The 21,108-nt window shown below is 43.8% G+C and overlaps 1 protein-coding gene across 2 annotated transcripts in view; it reads left to right on the forward strand.

Annotated features, from left to right (window-relative positions):
- Positions 1-713: 713 nt before the first annotated feature.
- LOC120943202 (NXPE family member 4-like) overlaps positions 714-21,108 on the forward strand; it is an 80,483-nt gene continuing 60,088 nt past the window's right edge. The window contains exons 1-5 of one of the 2 annotated variants that reach the window (XM_040356376.1): positions 714-821; positions 3,387-4,102; positions 14,655-14,716; positions 17,990-18,208; positions 20,068-20,733. In XM_040356376.1, the coding sequence (XP_040212310.1) occupies positions 738-821; positions 3,387-4,102; positions 14,655-14,716; positions 17,990-18,208; positions 20,068-20,612 (1,626 nt within the window). In that variant the 5' untranslated portion in view covers positions 714-737 and the 3' untranslated portion in view covers positions 20,613-20,733. Of the gene's footprint in view, positions 822-3,386; positions 4,103-14,654; positions 14,717-17,989; positions 18,209-20,067; positions 20,734-21,108 lie in introns of those variants that run through there. The other variant, XM_040356375.1, reaches the window with a different exon arrangement.

The raw sequence follows: 21,108 nt of genomic DNA on the forward strand, positions 1-21,108 counted from the left end.
TTCCTCTCCTTTTCTTCTCATTTTCTCTCCTCTCCTAATTTCTTCTCTTTTCTCCTCCCCCACTCTCCTCTCCCATCCTTTCTAATCTCGTCCCCTTCCCTTCCTGTTCCTGCTTCTCCTCTTTTCCCCTCTCCTAAATTTCTCCTCTTTTCTCCTCCCCTACTCTCCACTGCCATGCTTTCCAATCTCAAAAAATTCCCTGCCTTTCCCTTTCCTGTCCTACCCTTCCTTCTCATTTTTTCTCTTTTCTCCTCCTCTCATTGCCTTCTCCTCCCCTCTCCTTCCCCTCCCTTTTATTCTTCTCTCCTTTCCTCTAATTTCTTCTCCTTCCCTCTCCTCATTTATTTTCTTTTCTCCTCTCCTTGCCTTCTCCTCCCCTCTCCCTTCCCCTCCCCTTTCCTCTTCTCTCCTTTCCTCTAATCTCTTCTCCTCCAATCTCTTCTCCTCATTTCTTCTTCTCTCCTTCTCATTTCTTCTATTTTCTCCTCCCCTCCTCTCCTTTCCCATCTTTTCAAATATCATCCCCTTTCCTGGCCTTTCCTCTCCTGCCCTCCCCTTCCTTCTCATTTCTTCTCCTTTTTTTCCCCTCCCCTACTCTCCTCTCCTATCCTCCTTCTTCTTCTCTCCTTCCCCGCTTTTATCTTTTTCCTTTCTTCCCTCCCTTCTTCTCCTTTTTTCCCTTCTTTGTCTATGAATAACCGTCTTTCTCTTCTCCTTGTAGACTTTTGAAGGCACCAATGGCCATAAACAGATGGAATCTCGCAGTTCTACTAATCACAGCATTTTTTGTGAGCTATGAATGGCACAGGACCCAATTTCAGGTGAACTTTCTTGCATATGGATGATTATAATGCAGGGACTCTGGCCCATATTCTCAGTGAAGTTAAGATGGAGTATCTCAGGATACTCCATCGTATCTCCCTTTTTTGGCCAGTGTATCAATGCGACTGATTCTTAGAATCATTTTCGCATAGATACACTTAAGATCCGCCATCTGTAAGTCACTTACACTGGCGGATCTTAAATGTAATGACGCCGGCCGCCGCTAGATGGCATTTACGTGAAGGACTCATTTGCTTATGCAAATGAGCCTTCTACGCCGATTCCCGAACGAGTTTGCGTCGCGTAACCGTCGCTAACGTCGTTTGCGTAAGTGGAAACTTACCCCTGCTATATGAGGGGTAAGTTTCCGCAAGTCCCACGTAGGCCATGTTACGGATGGCGTCGGGTCCGCGTCGTGTTTTTTCGTCGGGTACGTCGTTTACGTAAGTCGTTCTTGAATACGACTTTACGTCAATGACGCACACGTCAGCTTCATTGACGTTTTCCGCCGAGAACTGGAGCATGCGCACTTGGCTTTTTGAAGCCCGGCGCATGCGCAGTTCATTAGAATTGGGGGCGCGCTTAATTTGAATACAAGCCGCCCCCTTGGAGATCCGCCAGGCTACGCCGGGGCATTTACACTCCGCCGTCCCAACTTACAGAGCAAGTGTTTGGGGAATACAACACTTGCTCCTGTAAGTTGGGACAGCGGAGTGTAAGTGCCTTAAGCGCAGCCCGCAGATTTTTAGAGAGAATATGGGCCTCTGTGGTTATCTATAGTATACACAACAGACACTTTTCCAAGCAAGCACCTTTCATGTGCGCCAATTTGGAGATTTCTTCTCACCTTTTTTTTTTTTTGCGACAAAAGTCAGTGGTGGAGTTTTACCTCACTTTCTCTTCCAAAAACTGTTATGCCCCATACACGTGTAGCACTACCCCCGGAGGAGCTTCTGGTTTGTTTTGGGTGTCATGTTACCTCTGTGACTCCGGCGTCTAGGGTAGTTGATGAGAGCCGTAGTAATGGAATGTCCACGCAGCAGGTGTCTTTTTCTTATGCTTTTATTTACCCAACAAGGTAAAACAGTTGAACTTGGTGAAGAATAGAGGAATAGCAAAGGTGGAGAACACAGATTTAGGTGTGGGTAAAAGGAAACAGTCCTGCTTCCAATGACAAACTTTACTTCGCCAATCCAGCCGGCATGGGTATATAGCGCACCTGGACAGCCCTCTCTCACAAGCCTGGCAGCCAGAATGACACTCAAACTTGGGGTTAAAGCGGGAGTTCACCCAATTCGTTTTTTTTTTCTATTTTCCCCTTAGCTTCATGCTCGTTTTGTCTAGGGGAATCGGCTATTTGTTTTAAAATATGATCCGTACTTACCCGTTTTCGAGATGCATCTTCTCCGTCGCTTCCGGGTATGGGTCTTCGGGAGCGGGCGTTCCTTCTTGATTGACAGCCTTCCGAGAGGCTTCCGATGGTCGCATCCATCGCGTCACTCGTAGCCGAAAGAAGCCGAACATCGGTGCGGCTCTATACTGCGCCTGCGCACCGACGTTCGGCTTCTTTCGGAAAATCGTGACGCGATGGATGCGACCGTCGGAAGCCTCTCGGAAGACTGTCAATCAAGAAGGAACGCCCATTCCCGCAGCCCATACCCGGAAGCGACGGAGAAGATGCATCTCGTAAACGGGTAAGTACGTATCATATTTTAAAACAAATAGCCGATTCCCCTAGACAAAACGAGCATCCATCTAAGGGGAAAGTGTGTTCGCTATGGGTGAACCTCCGCTTTATGTCTCTGCCACAGACCCTCCCAATGGTTGCAGAAAATAGTGATCTGAAGTCCCCTTGACTGATCTTAACACCTGGATCTCCTTCAGGTAGTTTAGATTTTGGGTACCGACTAATAGGCGGCCAACATTCAGCCTTTCAGTGTCCAGTTCCCCTGGTCCCCGATGGATGGTCAGGCCCCTATTGGAACACCAGCCTGTCTTGGTACTCCTCAGGCAGACTCTCCACCGAACAGCTTCCTCCAACAGGACGGACAGCCCAGGACCTCTTTAGGTGGGGACCCAGTCGATTACTGAGTCCCAAGCGGCAGATCAATTGCATCTGTCACAGTAACCAATCAGCTTCTAGGTTTTATTGTCAAAGCTTAACTGAACAAGCTGAAGTTAGAAGATAATTCATTCTGTACTTGTATTCAGTGTATTTGAATATAACAATGATCTTTATATTTTGACAATTTTGTGTTTAAACCCCTAAAAATTTGTACAATAAATTACATCTTCTTTTAAAAATGAAACTTCTTGATTAATCGTGTGACTGCCACCATTATAATCCCAATCCTTCCTCCCTACGCTACTAATATATCAGGGATGAGGTGCCATATGTAAAGAGGACACACTTGCCACCTTCCTGACAAAGTTTAATCTGAAGTTTTATAATTATCCACATAAACTTTGCAAGTTTCTGTAGCTACAGTAAGCTTTTGTTTGTATGTTTCAATGAACATTTTTTTTGCTAAAGTAATTAGTATCATTTGACTTGTGTGTTCCAGAATTCTCTAAAAGAGTTGCCCCAAAGTTGCCATAGGCAAAAAGAAAAGGATGAAACCCTACCTCTCCAAACAAGAACAGAACTCCAAGTTAACATAGATAACATGTTTGAGAAAATACAAAGACTTATCCCTAAAGCCCCATTCACATATTTCAACAGAACCACCAGTGGGAAAAATAGTAAGGCCTTCATAGTGAACCCCAAGCAACAATACTGTGTGGGAGAAGACTTGGTGGTACAGCTTGATATGTACGATTATTTAGGTAACAGGAAGACATACGGCGGAGACTTCATAAGACCAAGATTATTCTCTCCAGAGCTTGGAGCCGCTGTGTCTGGCAGGGTAGAAGACTTCAACAATGGCTCTTATCATATCCATTTTCCATTGTACTGGGAGGGAAAATGCAAAGCCTCCATTTTGTTGTTCCACCCTAGCGAAGGGGTTGCAGCTCTTTGGAGATCCAGGCACAGCAGTCTGGGCGTTATTGGATACTCTGGAAAGTTTGAAAAATTTGGCAAGGCAGCTACAACTCCGTGTGGCTTTAAGCTTGAAGAGAAAGAAGGCAAGGAGATTTGTGAGTACGTAGATCCAGTCTATGAAGAGGCCTTCTACTGCTACAAAGTGCCCAACTTCACCTGTGAAAGTCTGAATGACATGAAAAGTATCTATCAATCTCCTTTATATCTTACGCCTGGAGAAAAAGAAATTTTTCAGAGGTATAATGTTCTCCTAGCAGTTCAGTCATAATCTGTTGTAAGAATTGGTAATTTTCCCTGCATCAGGGTCATGATTGAAGGTTGTCAAATGCTCCTGCACCTTCACAAGTGATAAGAATACCACTAAATTGATGTCCAGACAAAACTTTTCCTTTTTTAGTCAAAAGAGAAGTATGGTCAAAGTTCTGATTTCTCAGTTCTCGGGCTTAGAGCCAACAGGGGATAGCTTACAGCATGGGTCTTCAAACTATGGCCCTTCAGTTATTCAGGAACTACAATTCCCATCATGCCTAGTCATGTCTGTGAATGTCAGAGTTTTACAATGCCTCATGGGATGTGTAGTTCTGCAACAGCTGGAGGGCCGTAGTTTGAGGATCCCTGGCTTACAGCATCAACTTGCTGCAAATAGGTAAGTATGTTACATAGTTAGTCAGGTTGAAAAAGCACACCTGCACTCTTCAACATCTACATCCGCCCGCTCCTCAAAATCATCAGCAAACAGGACCTGCGCTACCACTCCTATGCTGACGACACACAGCTTTACTTTCGAATCACCAACAAAAAAGACCAATATCATGAACTAGTAAAATACCTCACTCTGATCGATAATTGGATGACTGAAAGCTCCCTCAAACTCAACGGATCCAAAACAGAACTACTCATCCTTCACGCAAATCGGAAATCTAATTCTAGGACCACTTGGACACCACCCACCATCCTCGGAGAAACCATCACGCCAAGCAACAAAGTCAAAAGTCTCGGAGTCAACTTTGACTCAGACATGACTATGAATGCACAAATAGGGTCAGTAGTCAGCGGTTCTCATCATCTTCTCCGCATGCTACGTAGACTCATCCCCTTCATCCCGGAAGAGGACACAGCAGTAGTGGTTGGAACCATCATCAACTCACGACTCGACTACGCAAACTCCCTCTACTTAGGACTACCGAAATACCAGATTTCACGTCTACAAGTCGTCCAGAAAACGGCAGCCAGATTGGTAACAGGTAAAAAAACGTGGGAATCTATCTCTCCGGTCTTGAGGTCCCTCCACTGGCTGCCCATACAGGACCGGGTGACTTTCAAGACGCTCTGCCTCACCCACAAATGTACACAGGGTAACGCTCCTCAATACTTAAGCGAGAAAATAAAACCCTACGTCACCAAGCGCGTGCTTCGGTCAACCAACCAAAACCTTCTCCAAATCCCTAAATCCCGCTACAAATCTAAGGGAGAACGTAGATTTGCAGTTCAAGGACCCCGGCTTTGGAATGCTCTACCCATGACCATCCGCTTGGAAGAAAACCATCGGGCTTTTAGGAAAAAACTAAAGACCCACCTCTTCTAATGGATCAGGACAACACTGGATGCAAAGCGCCTTGAGGCGATTAAGTTCGCATTTGTTGCGCTGTACAAGTTACTCACTCACTCACACAAGTGCATCCAGTTCCACTATAAAAAAAAAAAAAAAAATATCATACAATCACATATACCCAATTCTATACCCACAGTTGATCCAGAGGAAGGCAAAAAAAAAAAACAGCAGAGGATGCTCCAATTTGCTACAGCAGGGGAAAACATTCCTTCCTGATCCCCCGAGAGGCAATCGGATTTTCCCCGGATCAACTTCACCTATAAATGTTAGTTCTCAGTTATATTATGTACATTTAGGAACGTATCCAGACCTTTCTTTAAGCAATCTACGCTATGTTTATTATTATATATTCCCACACTTCTTCCTTAACCACTTAAGGACCAGCCCATGTACATATACGTCCACAATATGGCACGTACAGGCACATGGGCGTATGGGTACGTCCTCCCCTATTAGCGGGTGGGGGGTCCGATCGGGACCCCCCCCGCTACATGCGGAGGTCGGGTCCGCTCGGGGAGCGATCCGGGACCACGGCGCGGCTATTTGTTTATAGCCGCTCCGTCGCGATCGCTCCCCGGAGCTGAAGAACGAGGAGAGCCGTGTGTAAACACGGCTTCCCCGTCCTTCACTATGGCGGCGCATCGATCGCGTCATTCCCTTTATAGGGAAGACACGATCGATGACGTCATTCCTACAGCCACACCCCCAAACAGTTGTAAACACATACACAGTGATCCCTAACTCCTACAGCGCCGCCTGTGGTTAACTCCCAAACTGCAACTGTCATTTTCACAATAAAGAATGCAATTTAAATGCATTTTTTGCTGTGAAAATGACAATGGTCCCAAAAATGTGTCAAAATTGTCCGAAGTGTCCGCCATAATGTCGCAGTCACGAAAAAAATTGCTGATCGCCGCCATTAGTAGTAAAAAAATAAAAAAAAATAAAAATGCAATAAAACTATCCCCTATTTTGTAAACACTATAAATTTTGCGCAAACCAATCGATAAACGCTTATTGCGATTTTTTTTACTAAAAATAGGTAGAAGAATACGTATCGGCCTAAACTGAGGAAAAAAAATGTTTTTATATATGTTTTTGGGGGATATTTATTACAGCAAAAAGTAAAAAATATTGCTTTTTTTTCAAAATTGTTGCTCTATTTTTGTTTATAGCGCAAAAACTAAAAACCGCAGATGTGATCAAATACCACCAAAAGAAAGCTCTATTTGTGGGGAAAAAAGGACGCCAATTTTGTTTGGGAGCCACGTCGCACGACCGCGCAATTGTCTGTTAAAGCGACGCAGTCCCGAACTGTAAAAACCCCTTGGGTCTTTAGGCTGCATATTGGTCCGGGGCTTAAGTGGTTAAAACTACAAATCGAAGGCAAAGTCTTTTCAAAGAACAACCCTCAACCTACTGGTATTTACTTTCCGCACATACTGTGAGGCCCCGTACACACGGCCGAGGAACTTGGCACGTCGAGTTCCTCACCGAGTTTTGGGATGAAGCCGCCGAGGAGCTCGGCGGGCCGCCTTCTCCCATAGAACAACGAGAAAATAGAGAACATGTTCTCTATTTTCTCGTCGAGTTCCTCGGCGGCTCCATCGAGCCAAAACTGTACAGACGACAGAGTTTCTCGGCAGAATCCGGGTTTTGACCGAGTTTCTCGGTGAATTCTGCCGAGAAACTCTGTCGTGTGTACGGGGCCTGACTCTGTTCCTCCTCTGTTGTAGCCAGTAGTCCAAACCCTAAGTAACCTTCATAGAGTCAAGTGGGACTTTCTGCATTAAAGCGGAGCTCCACCCTAAAGTGGAACTTCTGCTCATCGGAACCCTCCCCCCCTCCGGTGTCACATTTGCACCCACTTCTGAGAGTCCTCTCTGCGGGGAGTCTGCGGGTAGTGCGTCACTTCCCGCCCCTGCCCGTTGTGTTCTGGGAAACACTCGGCTCCCAGAACACAACGGGGACCAGTGAGGACGGCGCTGCGCGACTCGCGAAGGGAATCCGGCAGCGAAGCCGGAGTGCTTCACTTCCTGATTCCCTCACAGAGGATGGCGCTGGGGGCAGCAGATAGACGAGCGATTACTCGTCTTCTGCTGCGGACGTCGCTGGACTCCAGGACAGGTAAGTGTCCTAATATTAAAAGTCAGCAGCTGCAGTATTTGTAGCTGCTGGCTTTTAATATTTTTTTTACAGCGGAGCTCCGCTTTAACTGAAGCCAGAAAATTCAGGGGTCTACTTGGGTCCATGTTGCCACCATAAATATTCCCTTTAAACATCTGTGTTTACTGTCACCTAGGGCCAGCAGGTAGGACTCTGGACTCCTTTTCACATGTTTACCTGTCTATTCTTAGCTGATCTGTTGAAAAAAAAAATTCCATTTACATAGCTTCAGTTTGTGCACAACGATTTCGGAAGAGAAATTACTCTTAAATTAAATTAACCACTTCCAGACCGCCCCCCGCCGTCGTTTTACGTTGCTACTTTGAAGAGGAATACCGTTGTTGTGGTAGCAGCTAGCTACCATAACCCCGGTATCTTCATCAAGAGCAGGTGGTCTTTGTGGCGGATTCGCCACAAGATCACTTTTAATCGGTGGTGGGAGAGGGCCCCCATCCTTCCCACCGTGCTCTGGTGCCCTCTACCGCTTACCAGAGCCGTCAGTAGCCGCGGAGACGATCGGATCCTCTTCCTAGGCTGATTTGGATACGAGTGAGGGGAAGATGTCCCCCACCCGGCTCCATATCATTGCAGGGCAGAAGCGATGTCAAAACGTCACTTCCTCCCAATGCTCTTTTTTTAATTACATTACATTTTTTTTATTGCATTTTAGTGTAAATATGAGATGTGAGATCTTTTTGACCCCAGATCTCATATTTAAGGGGACCTGTTGTGCTTTTTCCATTACAAGGGACGTTTACATTCCTTGTAATAGGAATAAAAGTGACCAATTTATTTATTTTTTTAAAACGGTGTCAAAATAAAAAATTCTAAGTAAAATAAATAATATATATATATATATATATTTTTTTTTTTTTAAAGTGCCCCATCCCGACGAGCTCGTGTACAAAAGCGAACGCATAGGTGAGCAGCGCCTGCATATGAAAATGCATGTTCAAACACATGTGAGGTATCGCAGCGATCGTTAGTGTGAGAGCAATAATTATAGCCCTAGACCTCCTCTGTAACTCAAAACATGCAACCTGTAGAATGTTTTAAACGTCACCTATGGAGATTTTTAAGGGTAAAAGTTTGTTGCCATTCCACGAGCGGCTGCAACTTTGAAGCTGTCATGGATATGCAATAAAGTCTGGCAGCTTACCTGTCTCCATGTGTTCATTAGAGGCCTGACTCTGTTCTGGCTGCCTTTTTATCATCTCTCCTTCCTGTATGGCCCCACCCCAGGCCATCCCAGAAAGTCTATATTAACTGTTGCACTGCAGGTCTGCAGTGCTGTTCAACTTTGTTTGTAGCTTGAGTTCCTGTCTGCCGTGTGATACGTTAACCTTTCTGTGTACCGATTTTGGCTCATCCCTGACTACTCTTGTTTGCCTGTGACCCTGACCTTTTGGCCTGTCCCTTGGTTACCCTAGTCTGCCTGTTTCCCCGACATCGGCTTACCCATCACTATCCCTTGTGTTCTCAGTGGCTGCTTCCCCTCTCTCCCTACGGAGCGTGACCTAGGGGGTTGCGACCTGGATCCAGCTGCAGCGAAGGCCATCCTCACCACCAGAGGCTCTGGTGAACACCAAGCTGGGTCTTAGACTCCGTGCCCTGGGGAATCTTGGGCTCATGCTTCCTCTCTGTTCGCAGCAGTTGGCTATAGGGTTCACTACCCTGTGGTGCATCCCTGACCCTAACGGGGTGCACTTGTCACCTGGCCACAGGTGACCTGACAGAAGCCTGACATGTTGAGTATTAATTGACTCGGCGTAACATTATCTTTCACAATATAAGAAAAAAAATTGGACTAACTTTACTGTTGTCTTATTTTTTGATTCAGAAAAGTGATTTTTTTTCAAAAAAAAGTGCGCTTGTAAGACCGCTGCGCAAATATGGTGTGACAAAAAGTATTGCATCGACCGCCATTTTATTCTCTATGGTTCTAGAAAAAAAAGATATAATGTTTGGGGTTCTAAGTAATTTTCTAGCAAAAAAAATGTTTTTAAACGGAAATTCCAACAAGAAAACCGTGGATTTTTTTCAGACGGAATGTTGGCTAAAACTTGTGTTGCATACACACGGTCACACATATGTCGGAAATTCCTAACATCAAGAACGCAGTCACGTACAACACTACGACGAGCCAAGAAAAATGAAGTTCCGAGCATGCGCAGGATTTTTGTGCATCGAAATTGCATACAGACGATCAGAATTTCCGACAAGAACTTTTCCCGTCTGAAAATTTACTCCTTTCCAACTTTTATTTACTCTTCCTGCTTTCTGTCTCCCCATTCCTCTTTCCTGGTGCCTTCCATGGCAGCATACATATGGTTGGTTACTCCGCCCCAAACCAACCCACAGGACCAATTATAACTCTTGTTTATTTTGTCCTCAAACCTGTAGGATCATGGATCACCTGGATTCAGCCCTTACTATGCCACGATGTCGGATCATAACAGGTTAATGCTCTCCTGTATATGGAGTCCCATAACTTAGGCTGCTAAAGGCGCCAAAAAGTTTTGGGAACCCATTTTTCTGTGGATCTTTTTCTGGGTCTGGAGTTCAGGTATTTCCCCCATCTTTTGAATGAGAAAAAAACTGCTCCAAGGTAAAGACTGCCTATCACAGCTGTGCAAAACTTCAAGCCAGAAAATTCCACCATTGACACCTACGGTAATTTGGTAATTCCCGACTAGATTTAGTTCTGGGCAGGGCTTTTTTTCAGGGGGAACTTGGGGGAACTCCTTTGGCTGAGACCCTTTGGTGCCTGCTCACCACAATCACCTGTAAACACAGAAGTCTGGTTTCTGTGTTTACAAGTGACAGCTCTCCACTCTGTGTGTAACCCCCTGAACTCTGCACTCTGTATGTAATGCAATCCTGGTATTTAATGCCCCTTTAAGACCCTTCTACTGTTTGTGAAATCTGAACGGGGTCGTGGTTGAGTTCCTGCACCTATTTTCTGAGAAAAAAAGCTCTGGTTCTGGGGTTTATCTCCCTGGAAGTTCAGGTCTCAGCCTTTTTTTAGCCTTGACAGGCATCAAATGGGTTTTGGATCTGCTGTTAGAGCGTTTTCTAAAGACAATTCTTAGTTTATCTGGACGAGTCATTACGTCTAGGGTTGTCCCGATACCGATACTAGTATCGGTATCCGGACCGATACTGAGCATTTGGGTGAGTACTTGTACTCGCGCAAATGCTCCCGATGCTTCCCCCGATACTTTATTTATTTTTTCTCCTGAGTGGGGGCGGAGAGGGGGCGGGGAGCGGTCGGAGAGGAGACTGCGGGGGCGGAGAGGAGGCGGGATCGGAAGGCGGAGAGGAGGCGGGATCGGAAGGCGGGGAGCAGAGCAGTCCTCGGGTATGTATAACATACCACTGGAGGAGAGCTGCTGCCGCTGCCGCCGTCTAGTTGTTCGGCACTCGGGGAACATTACAGCTTTCATTTGAATAGCTGTGTGTTCCCGCCGCGCGTCGTCATAGCCCCTCCCCCTTGTCCGGGCACTTTGATAGACAGACCACCCGTCCCAGGATTGGACGGGTGGTCTGTCTATCAAAGTGCCTGGACAAGGGGAAGGGGCTATGACGACGCGCGGCGAGGGAACACACAGCTATTCAAATGAAAGCTGTAATGTTCCCCAAGCGCCGAACTAGACGGAACTATAGTGCTCTCCGCCTGACACCTCCGGGTTTTTTATTGGCAGTTGCTTCCATTCTTTAATGAGTTGGGATCTAAAAGCAACATGTCTGCATATCACTGCAATTGGGAATATTTGTTTGCTGAGGACAGACCTCTCAAAATGGGGATTGTCCCCAGTAAACAAGGACAAATGGCAACCAAACTTTGCAATGTAAATATTTCAATAGCTTAGTGATTCTGTGTTCAGTTTGAATATCCAGTCATGTCAAAGGGACACTAAAATATGTTTTTTTTTTTTTTTTTTTTCACTTTGAAGGGTAATTATTCACTTTGCTCAGAGAACAACCTATTTTTTTCTTGTAAATCAACCCTATAATTTTTTAAATGCTACAAATAAACATGCCAGATGGGTTTCTTGTAAGATTTATTATTTGGAAACACAGTAAACGCGATCCAAAGTTTATTTGACAAGTAAAAGTACCTCCTGATGCTTTTAGATATACCATAAGGGGTTTACATAACAATAGTGGAGAAGCTGTGGTTTACGAGGGAGAGGAAGAAATCTTCATGACCTTTAAACTAGCATTTATGAAACCTTTTGCTTTTGTTTTGGATAGAGTAGGGAACGAGCCCCTTCTGTAGAGATTCACCATCTCTATTTGGAAATATTATTGATGGTAAAAAATGGAAATCATTATGTTAAAATCATATCCAATGATGATGTTTGTAACAATTAAATTGATTGCAAAATAATAATAAGGTTAGTAATAAAGATAGAGTATGACATTTATGTTAGTGACAATAATATTGGCCATTAAGGTAAAATAATAATGATAAAGATGATGAGACCTACACAAAGCTGCATTTGGGGGGGAGACACAGACAAAGCTGAATTTGGGAGACACAAATCTGCATTTGGGAGACACAAAGCTGCATTTGGGGGGGGAAACATGGCAGCATTTAAAAAAAAGTATCGGTATTCGGTATCGGCGAGTACATGAAAAAAAAGTATCGGTACTTGTACTCGGTCCTAAAAAAGTGGTATCGGGACAACCCTAATTACGTCCAAAGGAAGATCGTCCTTTGGTATTCAGTGCACTTACAGCTTCTCTACTCGCAAATGCACAAGATCGCTCTCTGGAAGACATTACTCTCAAAGCAAATTCCTTTTTCTTAAGTCACCGTCATCGTTGGCTGAAGAGTCTCAGAAACCCAGGGCCAAATCCACAGACATGCAGCCTAACTTAACTTTTCAAAGTTAAGTTACACTGCCGCAATTTTCCGAAGTTAAGTACCGATCCTCAAAGCACTTACCCGGAAAATTGCGGCATCGTAACTTAACTCCGTCCATCGTAAGGCGTTCCTAGTTTAAATGGGCGATTCCCATTTAAATTAGGCGCGCTCCCGCGCATGCGTGTGACGTAATTTTTCCCGACGTGCAGCGCGCGAACGGAATTTACGCCGGGCTTTGTGGATTGCGACGGGACAATAAAGTTGCGACGGGTGAAAAAAAATTTACGCGCCGGGAAAAAAAATTCAAATTTAAAAAAAAATTGCGGCGATCGAAAAAAAGGTCTGGTTTTACATGGTGTACTAACTTTACACATTGTAAAACCAGCCCTAATTTTACGCGTGCAAATCGTAACTTACGCAGAAAACACAAAGCTTAAAAGCTTTGTGGATCTGCTTAAGTACTCATTTGCATACGCTAGGTGGCATTTCGACTCGAAATGCCCCCAGCGGCGGATGTGGTACTGCATCTTAAGATCTGACAGTGTAAGTGTCTTACAGATGTCAGATCTTCTGCCTAACTTTGGAAAAATCCTTTTGAGGATCGTTTCCAAAGTTAGGCACAGAGATACACAGGCTGAACAGCAGTTCCGCCTGCGTATCTCTTTTGTGGATTTGGCCCCCAGACCCTAAGGCCTCGTACACACGGGCAAACATGTCCGATGAAAACGGTCCGCGGACCGTTTTCATCGGACATGTCCGCTTGGAGATTTTGGTCTGATGGTTGTACACACCATCAGACCAAAATCCCCGCGGACAGAGAACGCGGTGATGTATACGACACCGACGTTCTCTGACGCGGAAGTTCAATGCTTCCACGCATGCGTCGAATCACTTCGACGCATGCGTGGGATTTCGGGCGAGCGGACATGTCCGGTGAGTCGTACTGACCATCGGACATGTCCGACGGACAGGCTTCCAGCGGACATGTTTCTTAGCATGCTAAGAAACATTTGTCCGCTGGAAACCTGTCCGGTCGGCTGGAAAATTGTCCGGTCGGCCCTACACACGACCGAACGACGCGGACCAGTTTCAGCGGACATGTTCGGTCGTGTGTACAAGGCCTTAGGGAAAAGGTCTCCGGTATGACGTTCTTCCAAGCAAGGTGCTCCTCCGATCATTTGTCACCAGTTCGTGTCTAAGAATTCCTTCTACAGACCACCTTGGCCAGGAATGGGTGCTTCCAGCTTTTAGGGAAAGATTCAACAACCCCGAAGCTGCACAAGGTGGATATGGCATGGTCACTCAGACCATGCAGTAGTCTGACACAACACTTCTCGTAAGATCAGCAAGCTTCCTCTTGGATCCCTAATGATATTAAAAATATAAACACGAAGGACAACTTTGGCAAGTTTGATCATTCATCTCATTCGGTGGACATATCGAGCTAGTGGTCCTCCGGTTCCAAAATCAATGAGTGTTCACTCTACGCAGGGAATGGCTTTTTTCTGGCCAGCCATAGCGCAATTCCCCCCAGAAACTCTGTCAGGGTTGCAAAATGGTCGTCTTTTACCTCATTCATGTCCTACTATGGTCTAGTCCTGGTTGCACTTGCTCCCCAAGACTTAAAAAAAAAAAAAAGCAGAGGGGCTTCATATAATTGAAAGTAAAAAAATATTTTGGGCAGCTACCCTCCCTGTGAACGAGTTATTAACCGTATGTATGCTGCCATGGAAGGCACCAGGAAAATACTTACTTGAATACTTACCTTTCCATAATTTTCCGTAATTTTCCTTTACTGGTGCCTATCCATGGCAGCATACGCCCTCCCCTTTTATAATCCTTAAATGTTTGAGTCTAGTTACAAGAATGGTGTATGGGGGGGCGGACACTCTTTTAAAGCGTTATAATTGGTCCTGTGTGTTGGTTGGGGGCGGAGTAACCAACCATATGTATGCTGCCATGGAAGGCACCAGGAACGGAAAATTACGGAAAGGTAAGTATTTAATTTTCCGTTTTCTTTTACAACTCACCTAAATATGTAGAAAAGCTCAGTTTTTCTGCAGATCATGTTGTTTATGTCTCTACTATCATCCACCATTGTGAAATATTCTTACTGTAATTTTATTTTGTTTTCTAAGGTCAAATATTGCTGTTGAAATCCCTGAAACATTTTCACCTATAGTAGTTACCGGATGTAACAGTAAGCTACTTATTTTCCCTTTGCTTTCTTTATTTATTATGCTGTCCAGAATATTTTTGCTGTGATGGAGCTGTTATGATGGGTCGATTAAGATTATCAAATCAATTTATTGACTAAGGAGAATCATTTTTTTTCTCCCTACAAACCAAAGCTTTATTGTGGGTTAGTGACACCAAATGTACAGATTCAAATAGTGCCTATAGAGTACAGTCACTGTATTGCACTGATGCAATCACAAAATTACGCCGATCTACGAGAATCTGGCCCTTTGCCTCTCGTAGTTGAGGTATACCTATGATGACAATTACAGGCCTCTCTCATCTTTCTAAGTGGGAGAACTTGCACAATTGGTGGCTGACTAAATCCTTTTTTGCCCCACTGTATGTCCGTATTTCATCCGAAAACAGGTGGATGAAATACGGACATACATTCCGCACGTATGAAAGGGCCCTTATGCTTTTAGGGATGCGGGCAGGAAGGCACAGTATTCCATACAGTACATGGTGGACTTGTCCGAAGAGTGAGGAGATTCTGGACCCACATGTACTCCTTAATTTACTCTCTCACCCAGGCGAACCTTATCAAATCCCCCCAACAGGCACTATTGGGATGCCCAATGGAGGGAACACCGGGACATAAAAGGAGATTGATAGCCTTTATTTTTGTAGCGGTCAGGGTTTCCATCTCCAGGCACTAGAAAACTCCTATGATCCCATTTGAAATCTTAAGAGGGGTAGAGAAAGGAAGCGCCACCTAAGTGCAGTATTAAAGAGGTTCTTTTAATGACACATTGTACAAAACACACTTACAAGAAGGTAAGGAAAGAAGGCTCATCTGTAACATCCTGTAGTCCTCATCCCGGATTCATGGGCTGCTTAGAAGTGAAGAAAGCAGAATGTGTGAAGTCTTCAGGCCTGTCCTGTGGCCACCAGGATGAAGCCTGTTCCAGCCTCACGGGTCACGTGACAGGTCACGTGATTACTTCCGAGGAACACTTCCGGGAGGAGGGTCAGACAGGGAGAACAAAGGCTGATTGGGCTACGCGCTCGGAGCCACTGCTCCTTCTATTGATCCGGGACGAGGACTACAGGATGTTACAGATGAGCCTTCTTTCCTTATCTTCTTGTAAGTGTGTTTTGTACAATGTGTCATTAAAAGAACCTCTTAAATACTGCACTTAGGTGGCGCTTCCTTTCTCTACCCCTCTTTTGTTTACCACAGAGTCAGCTCGCTGAGGACAGCAGCCGCCATTGAACAGCCAAATCACCTGCATTTTTAACCATTGAACTGCCTGTTACTATTATTTCCAATGGACTAATCACCATACCCCTAGCCATACATGTACTTTATATCTGCGCTGACAGTTACCTCTCCTATTTTATACCATTTGAAATCTCGAAGGCCAAATTATCATGGAATATGATACATGAACGCCTTTCAGTACTTTTGAATGATAAATTGGCCTTTTTTTTTTTTAAAAGATCTGGAATCCCTGGATAAAATACCTTTCAAATTCTTCTTGAGATGGCTCAGTTTACTCCTTCCATTGACTGGATAGGGTGCACATTCTTTTGCTTTTTCTATTTTCTTCCTTTTACCTGCTTCTTTTGCTTTTCTCTTGACTCTGTTACATGGATTCAAGCCTACACATCTCATACTGTGTATACTAAGAGATGGTAATGGGTTTACACACAGATAGAATGTAGCCTAGGTTTACCCTTCCCACTGATGGCCTATTCCAGTTGAAAACTACAGTATAAACTGATCATGGCTCCCATCTATCGGAGGTTTCTTTCCGTTGGGGTGGAGCAGACTTTTTTTCTTTTTGTTAGCATTTATACTGACCTCATTGTCTCGTATTTGTGTTTTTTTCCCCCCTAAATTGTATTCAGAGATAACTGGTATGTAATGCTGGGTAATTTAATAATGTTACCACCTAGTATTACTGAATGATTCTGGAGACATTTTTCATTTTCCATGTATTTAATTGTTGGCTCTTTTATCTTTTACTAGCTGAATACCCGGCGTTGCCCGGTCTTCCTATCTTAACCTTTTGGGGAGGAAAATCATAGTAATATAAATATACCCATCTTTTATATAAGGGTGTAGGTAAGGGTTAATTTAACTGTCATATATTTTTATTTGGCATATAAGTAATATGTGTACCAGGTATTATTGAAATATCTCCAGGCGTACAGAAGTTATGTGGGAACATACATTTCCCATTGATTTGCATGGGACTTTAAACAAAAACCCCGACCCTCACAAATGGGGGTAGTTAAGGGATAAATTAACTATCCTATAGTTTAAGTGGACATATAAGTAACATGTGACCAAGTGTTATCGAAATATCTACAGCCGTTTGTAAGTTATGAAGTAACATGTATTTCCCATAGAGTTGAATGGGACTTTAAAGGAAAACCCCGACCATGGAAAATGGGGGTGGGTAAGGGTTAAACCACCTATCCTATGTTTGTTGCCGACACATAAGTAACATGTGTGCCAAGTTTCATGTTAATATCTTTAGCCGTTTGGACGTGATGCTGGAACATGAAGTAACATGTATTTCCCATAGAGTTGAATGGGACTTTAAAGAAAAACCCCGACCATGGCAAATGGGGGTAGGTAAGGGTTAAACCACCTATCCTATGTTTGTTGCTGGCATATAAGTAACATGTGTGCCAAGTTTCATGTTAATATCTTTAGCCGTTTGGTCGTGATGCTGGAACATACATACATACATACACACACACACGTTGAGTTTTATATATATAGATTGAAACTGTAATAGAAAAATATTGGAAAATAAAATTAGTATCCAGGTGCATGATCTATAACAACTCAACAAGGCTTCGAGGTGCTCACCCCCTTCTATACCCTTCCCCACTTGGTTTCTCCTATTAATCGTAGCCATATACTCTGAATTGCTGAGGTTCCTCCTACATCTGTTTCTACAATTAAGACATTGTATTGATTACTTGGTTGTTTATTGTGGCATTCTGTAATACTGATATCTTGAAGGAGGTGTTTTGTATAACCTCTCACTTTCAATATAAAAAAAATAATGAACAAGAAAACTAGTATATAGTAGTAGATAAAGATATACATTTCCAATAGTGTCCTTCTTGGCCACTAGGTCCCACAGTTTATTAGACCATTTTGTGTTGGCCAGATACTGTACAAATATGTTTAGAGATTGCTGCTCAAATACAAAGTTTGTAGAGACTTCAGAAAGTAATTTGTTGAACCTTAAGCTATGTGACGTCTTTTCAGGCTCAGCTTTTACCCCCAAGCCTAAATGTCAGATGGGAATGGGATCTCCTTTCCCAAGTGGATATTTTTTCAAAAATGTTTGGAATCCCCTCTACTGTAACATGACCGTCTACAGAACTGGAGAAGACTTTCTAAAATGTCTGGAAGGAAAGAACCTTTTCCTCATAGGAGATTCTACATTGCGACAGTTCATCATGCACTTTACTGAAGGCATCAAAAGTAAGATTTATGTGAGCAAAATATTTTATATATCATTTATATTAGTATTTACATAACCATCAATAGTTTCAACAAGGGTGCCATATTATAACAACTTTTCCATAGATGGTAGTTGACACACTCTCAACATGTTAGATTTCTGAATGAGAATTTCCTTGGTTGAATACCAGACTGGAGGTTCAATCTTCTGAGATGGAACTAGATTTCAGTTCATCAGGTTTCTCTAATGCCGCATACACACGGTCGGAATTTCCGACAAGAAAAGTTTGGTCGAAAATTCCGACCGTGTGTCTGGGAGGTGGAAGGAAGTGCTGCAATCTGACGCTTGTTCATGTTCTCTCATAACTTGAAGATCTGGAGCTGTGGACTTTGAGAATCTAGACAGTGGAAGCAGTGCCACTATACTACTGCAAAGCGCTATTGACCTCTTCTTACTGGTGAGGTCTATTCAAGCAGTCTATGCACAGTTCTGGAACAGCTTATGACATGCGCATCATCCGCACTACATCACCTATGGATACAAATTGCCTATTTGACTTTCCACCATAATAGAGGGTCCATTACTTGGGCTCCCGTTTTTTCTTTCTTTTCATGTGCTGTGGATGAGAGTTTTTTCGGTTTTCCCATCGGGTCACTGTCACCCCAGTTGGGGTATTATCTACAAGAACCTATTGAATACCTTCAGATTATTTCTGGATCCTTTGGGTTGTCTGGTCCATTCACAAGATTTGGACACCAATGCTAGATTGATCTTCGGCTGTGAACAACTTGGCTTCAGAAGAGGGCGATCGAGGCCACTCTGTGCACAACGAACTGCACAGTGTAGGTAAGTATGACATGTGTGTTTGTTTTTTTGTTTTTTAAATAGCTGAACCTTTACAATCCCTTTAAGTGAAAGAAAGCATTTGTAGGCTACTGATGTTGGATAAAACATATTGGTTCAAAATCAAAATTTCAAGGGTTGAGGTCAAGGATGTATGCAGACCACTCAAGTATGAAACTACGGTAATCAAATCATGTCTTTAGCTGGCTTTAGGCACAATAATGTTAGCATAAAATAAAGGAACCAACCTGTGGTCACAAGGTTGTAAGCACACGATTGTCAGAAATGTCTCTGTATGCTGTAGCACTGCCTGTAATCCTCTAAAAACACGTGAATGTAATAATTTTGAGGGTAGTCTATATACTCTTGGCCATATAGTGTACATGTTGTACTTTCAATTATTGGTTTTCCAAGAGTGAGGAGTGGAAAAATGGGACTCTGACTCAGAAATGTAAAAGTGCATCATAAAATGGATTCCTAATGCCTCGTACACACGATCGTTTTTTCCGTTGGAATAAACTCTGACGGGTTTTTCCAACGGAATTCCGCTCAAGTTGTCTTGCATACACACGGACACACCAAATTCCGACCGTCAAAAACGTGGTGACGTACAACACTACGACCAGCCTAGAAAAATAAAGTTTAATGCTTCCGAGCATGCGTCAAATTGTTTCCGAGCAAGCGTTTTTTTTTCTCCGTCGGAATTCCATACAGATGAACGGATTTTCCATCGGAAAAAAAGAGAACATGTTCTCTTTCTAAGTCAGTCGGAATTTCCGACGGAAAAAGTCCGATGGGGCATACACACGGTCGGAATATCCGATGAAGAAATTCCGTCTGACTTTTTTCATCGGAACTTCCGACCCTGTGTACAATTTTTCTAGTGCGTAAATGAGATACGTTACGCCCGCCCAAATTTACTCCATTCTACGAGAATCTGCCCCCAAGTTTCTTTTAGTCCAGCACCCAATTAAAGAGAGAAAACAACTCTGAAATTGTATTGCGCTTAATTAACACTTGTTCTTGCTTCCAACAGTTGTGCAATACTTTCGTTACCATCAGCGCGGATGGGCTGCTTGGGCAAAGTCCCTGGAAGCCCTAAATATCAGCAAGGACCTATACGTCTCCTATAAAAGACATGGCTTCCCCCTGGAGCACGACAGTTTCTATTACTTCAAGGAGGACATGTACACGAGTCGTCAGATCGATCAGCGCGCTGGAGGGAAGAACACCATTTTTGTTATAACCATGGGACAACACTTCAGACAGTTTCCTCTGAAACTTTTCATCAAACGGGCACTCAACATCCGCCGAGCATTAGAACGCCTTTTCCTTCGCAGTCCAGACACCAAGGTTATCATTAAATCAGAAAACACCAGGGAACTGTTTGCCCCGGTTGAAGTACAGGGAGACTTCCATGGTTATACCCAGTATCTTGTGCTGAGAGAAGTTTTCAAGGACCTTAATGTGGGCTTTGTGGATGCCTGGGACATGACGGTGGCATCTGCCACAGCCACTGTTCATCCTCCAGGGAAAACGTTTGACAGTATTTTGAGCCTGACGTTTAGTTTTGCTTGTTAATTTTAAAAGACTTATGAAGTGCTAAAAGTTCCAAACAGGCATGGGTTGTGCCTGTGCATTCCCTAAGCACCCCATGTGGTGCAGATCCCCCTGCCCATACCCACAGCACTGCCAGCTTCCCTTCCCTGCTGCAGACGCATGGGGGATGTTTCAGGATGGAGAGTGAAGTGTAGATTTGTGTTATTTACCAGCCCCTTTCTTTTCTTCCTTTTCAGAATGAACACAGTGAGTGAATGGTACTGATCACTCACTTTGTTCATTTATAACTGAATCATAGTTAAGCTGTGTTTACTATGCTTCAGTTTGTGAATGAACCGGTAACCGCTCAGCACAGAGCACTTCCAATTCATTCACTGTCCAGTGCAGCTGAGGCTGCAGAGAAAGGGACTGGAGACTCTCTGTCTTCAGTCCCTTTCTCTGTCTCAAAAGTTAGTACGGCCTAGACAAATTTAATAGCTTGTCCTAGATGAGGTTCTGAGCTTCTTTTCACATTTTA

Source organism: Rana temporaria, chromosome 6, assembly GCF_905171775.1.
Source record: "Rana temporaria chromosome 6, aRanTem1.1, whole genome shotgun sequence".
NCBI classification, from domain to species: Eukaryota; Metazoa; Chordata; class Amphibia; order Anura; family Ranidae; genus Rana; species Rana temporaria.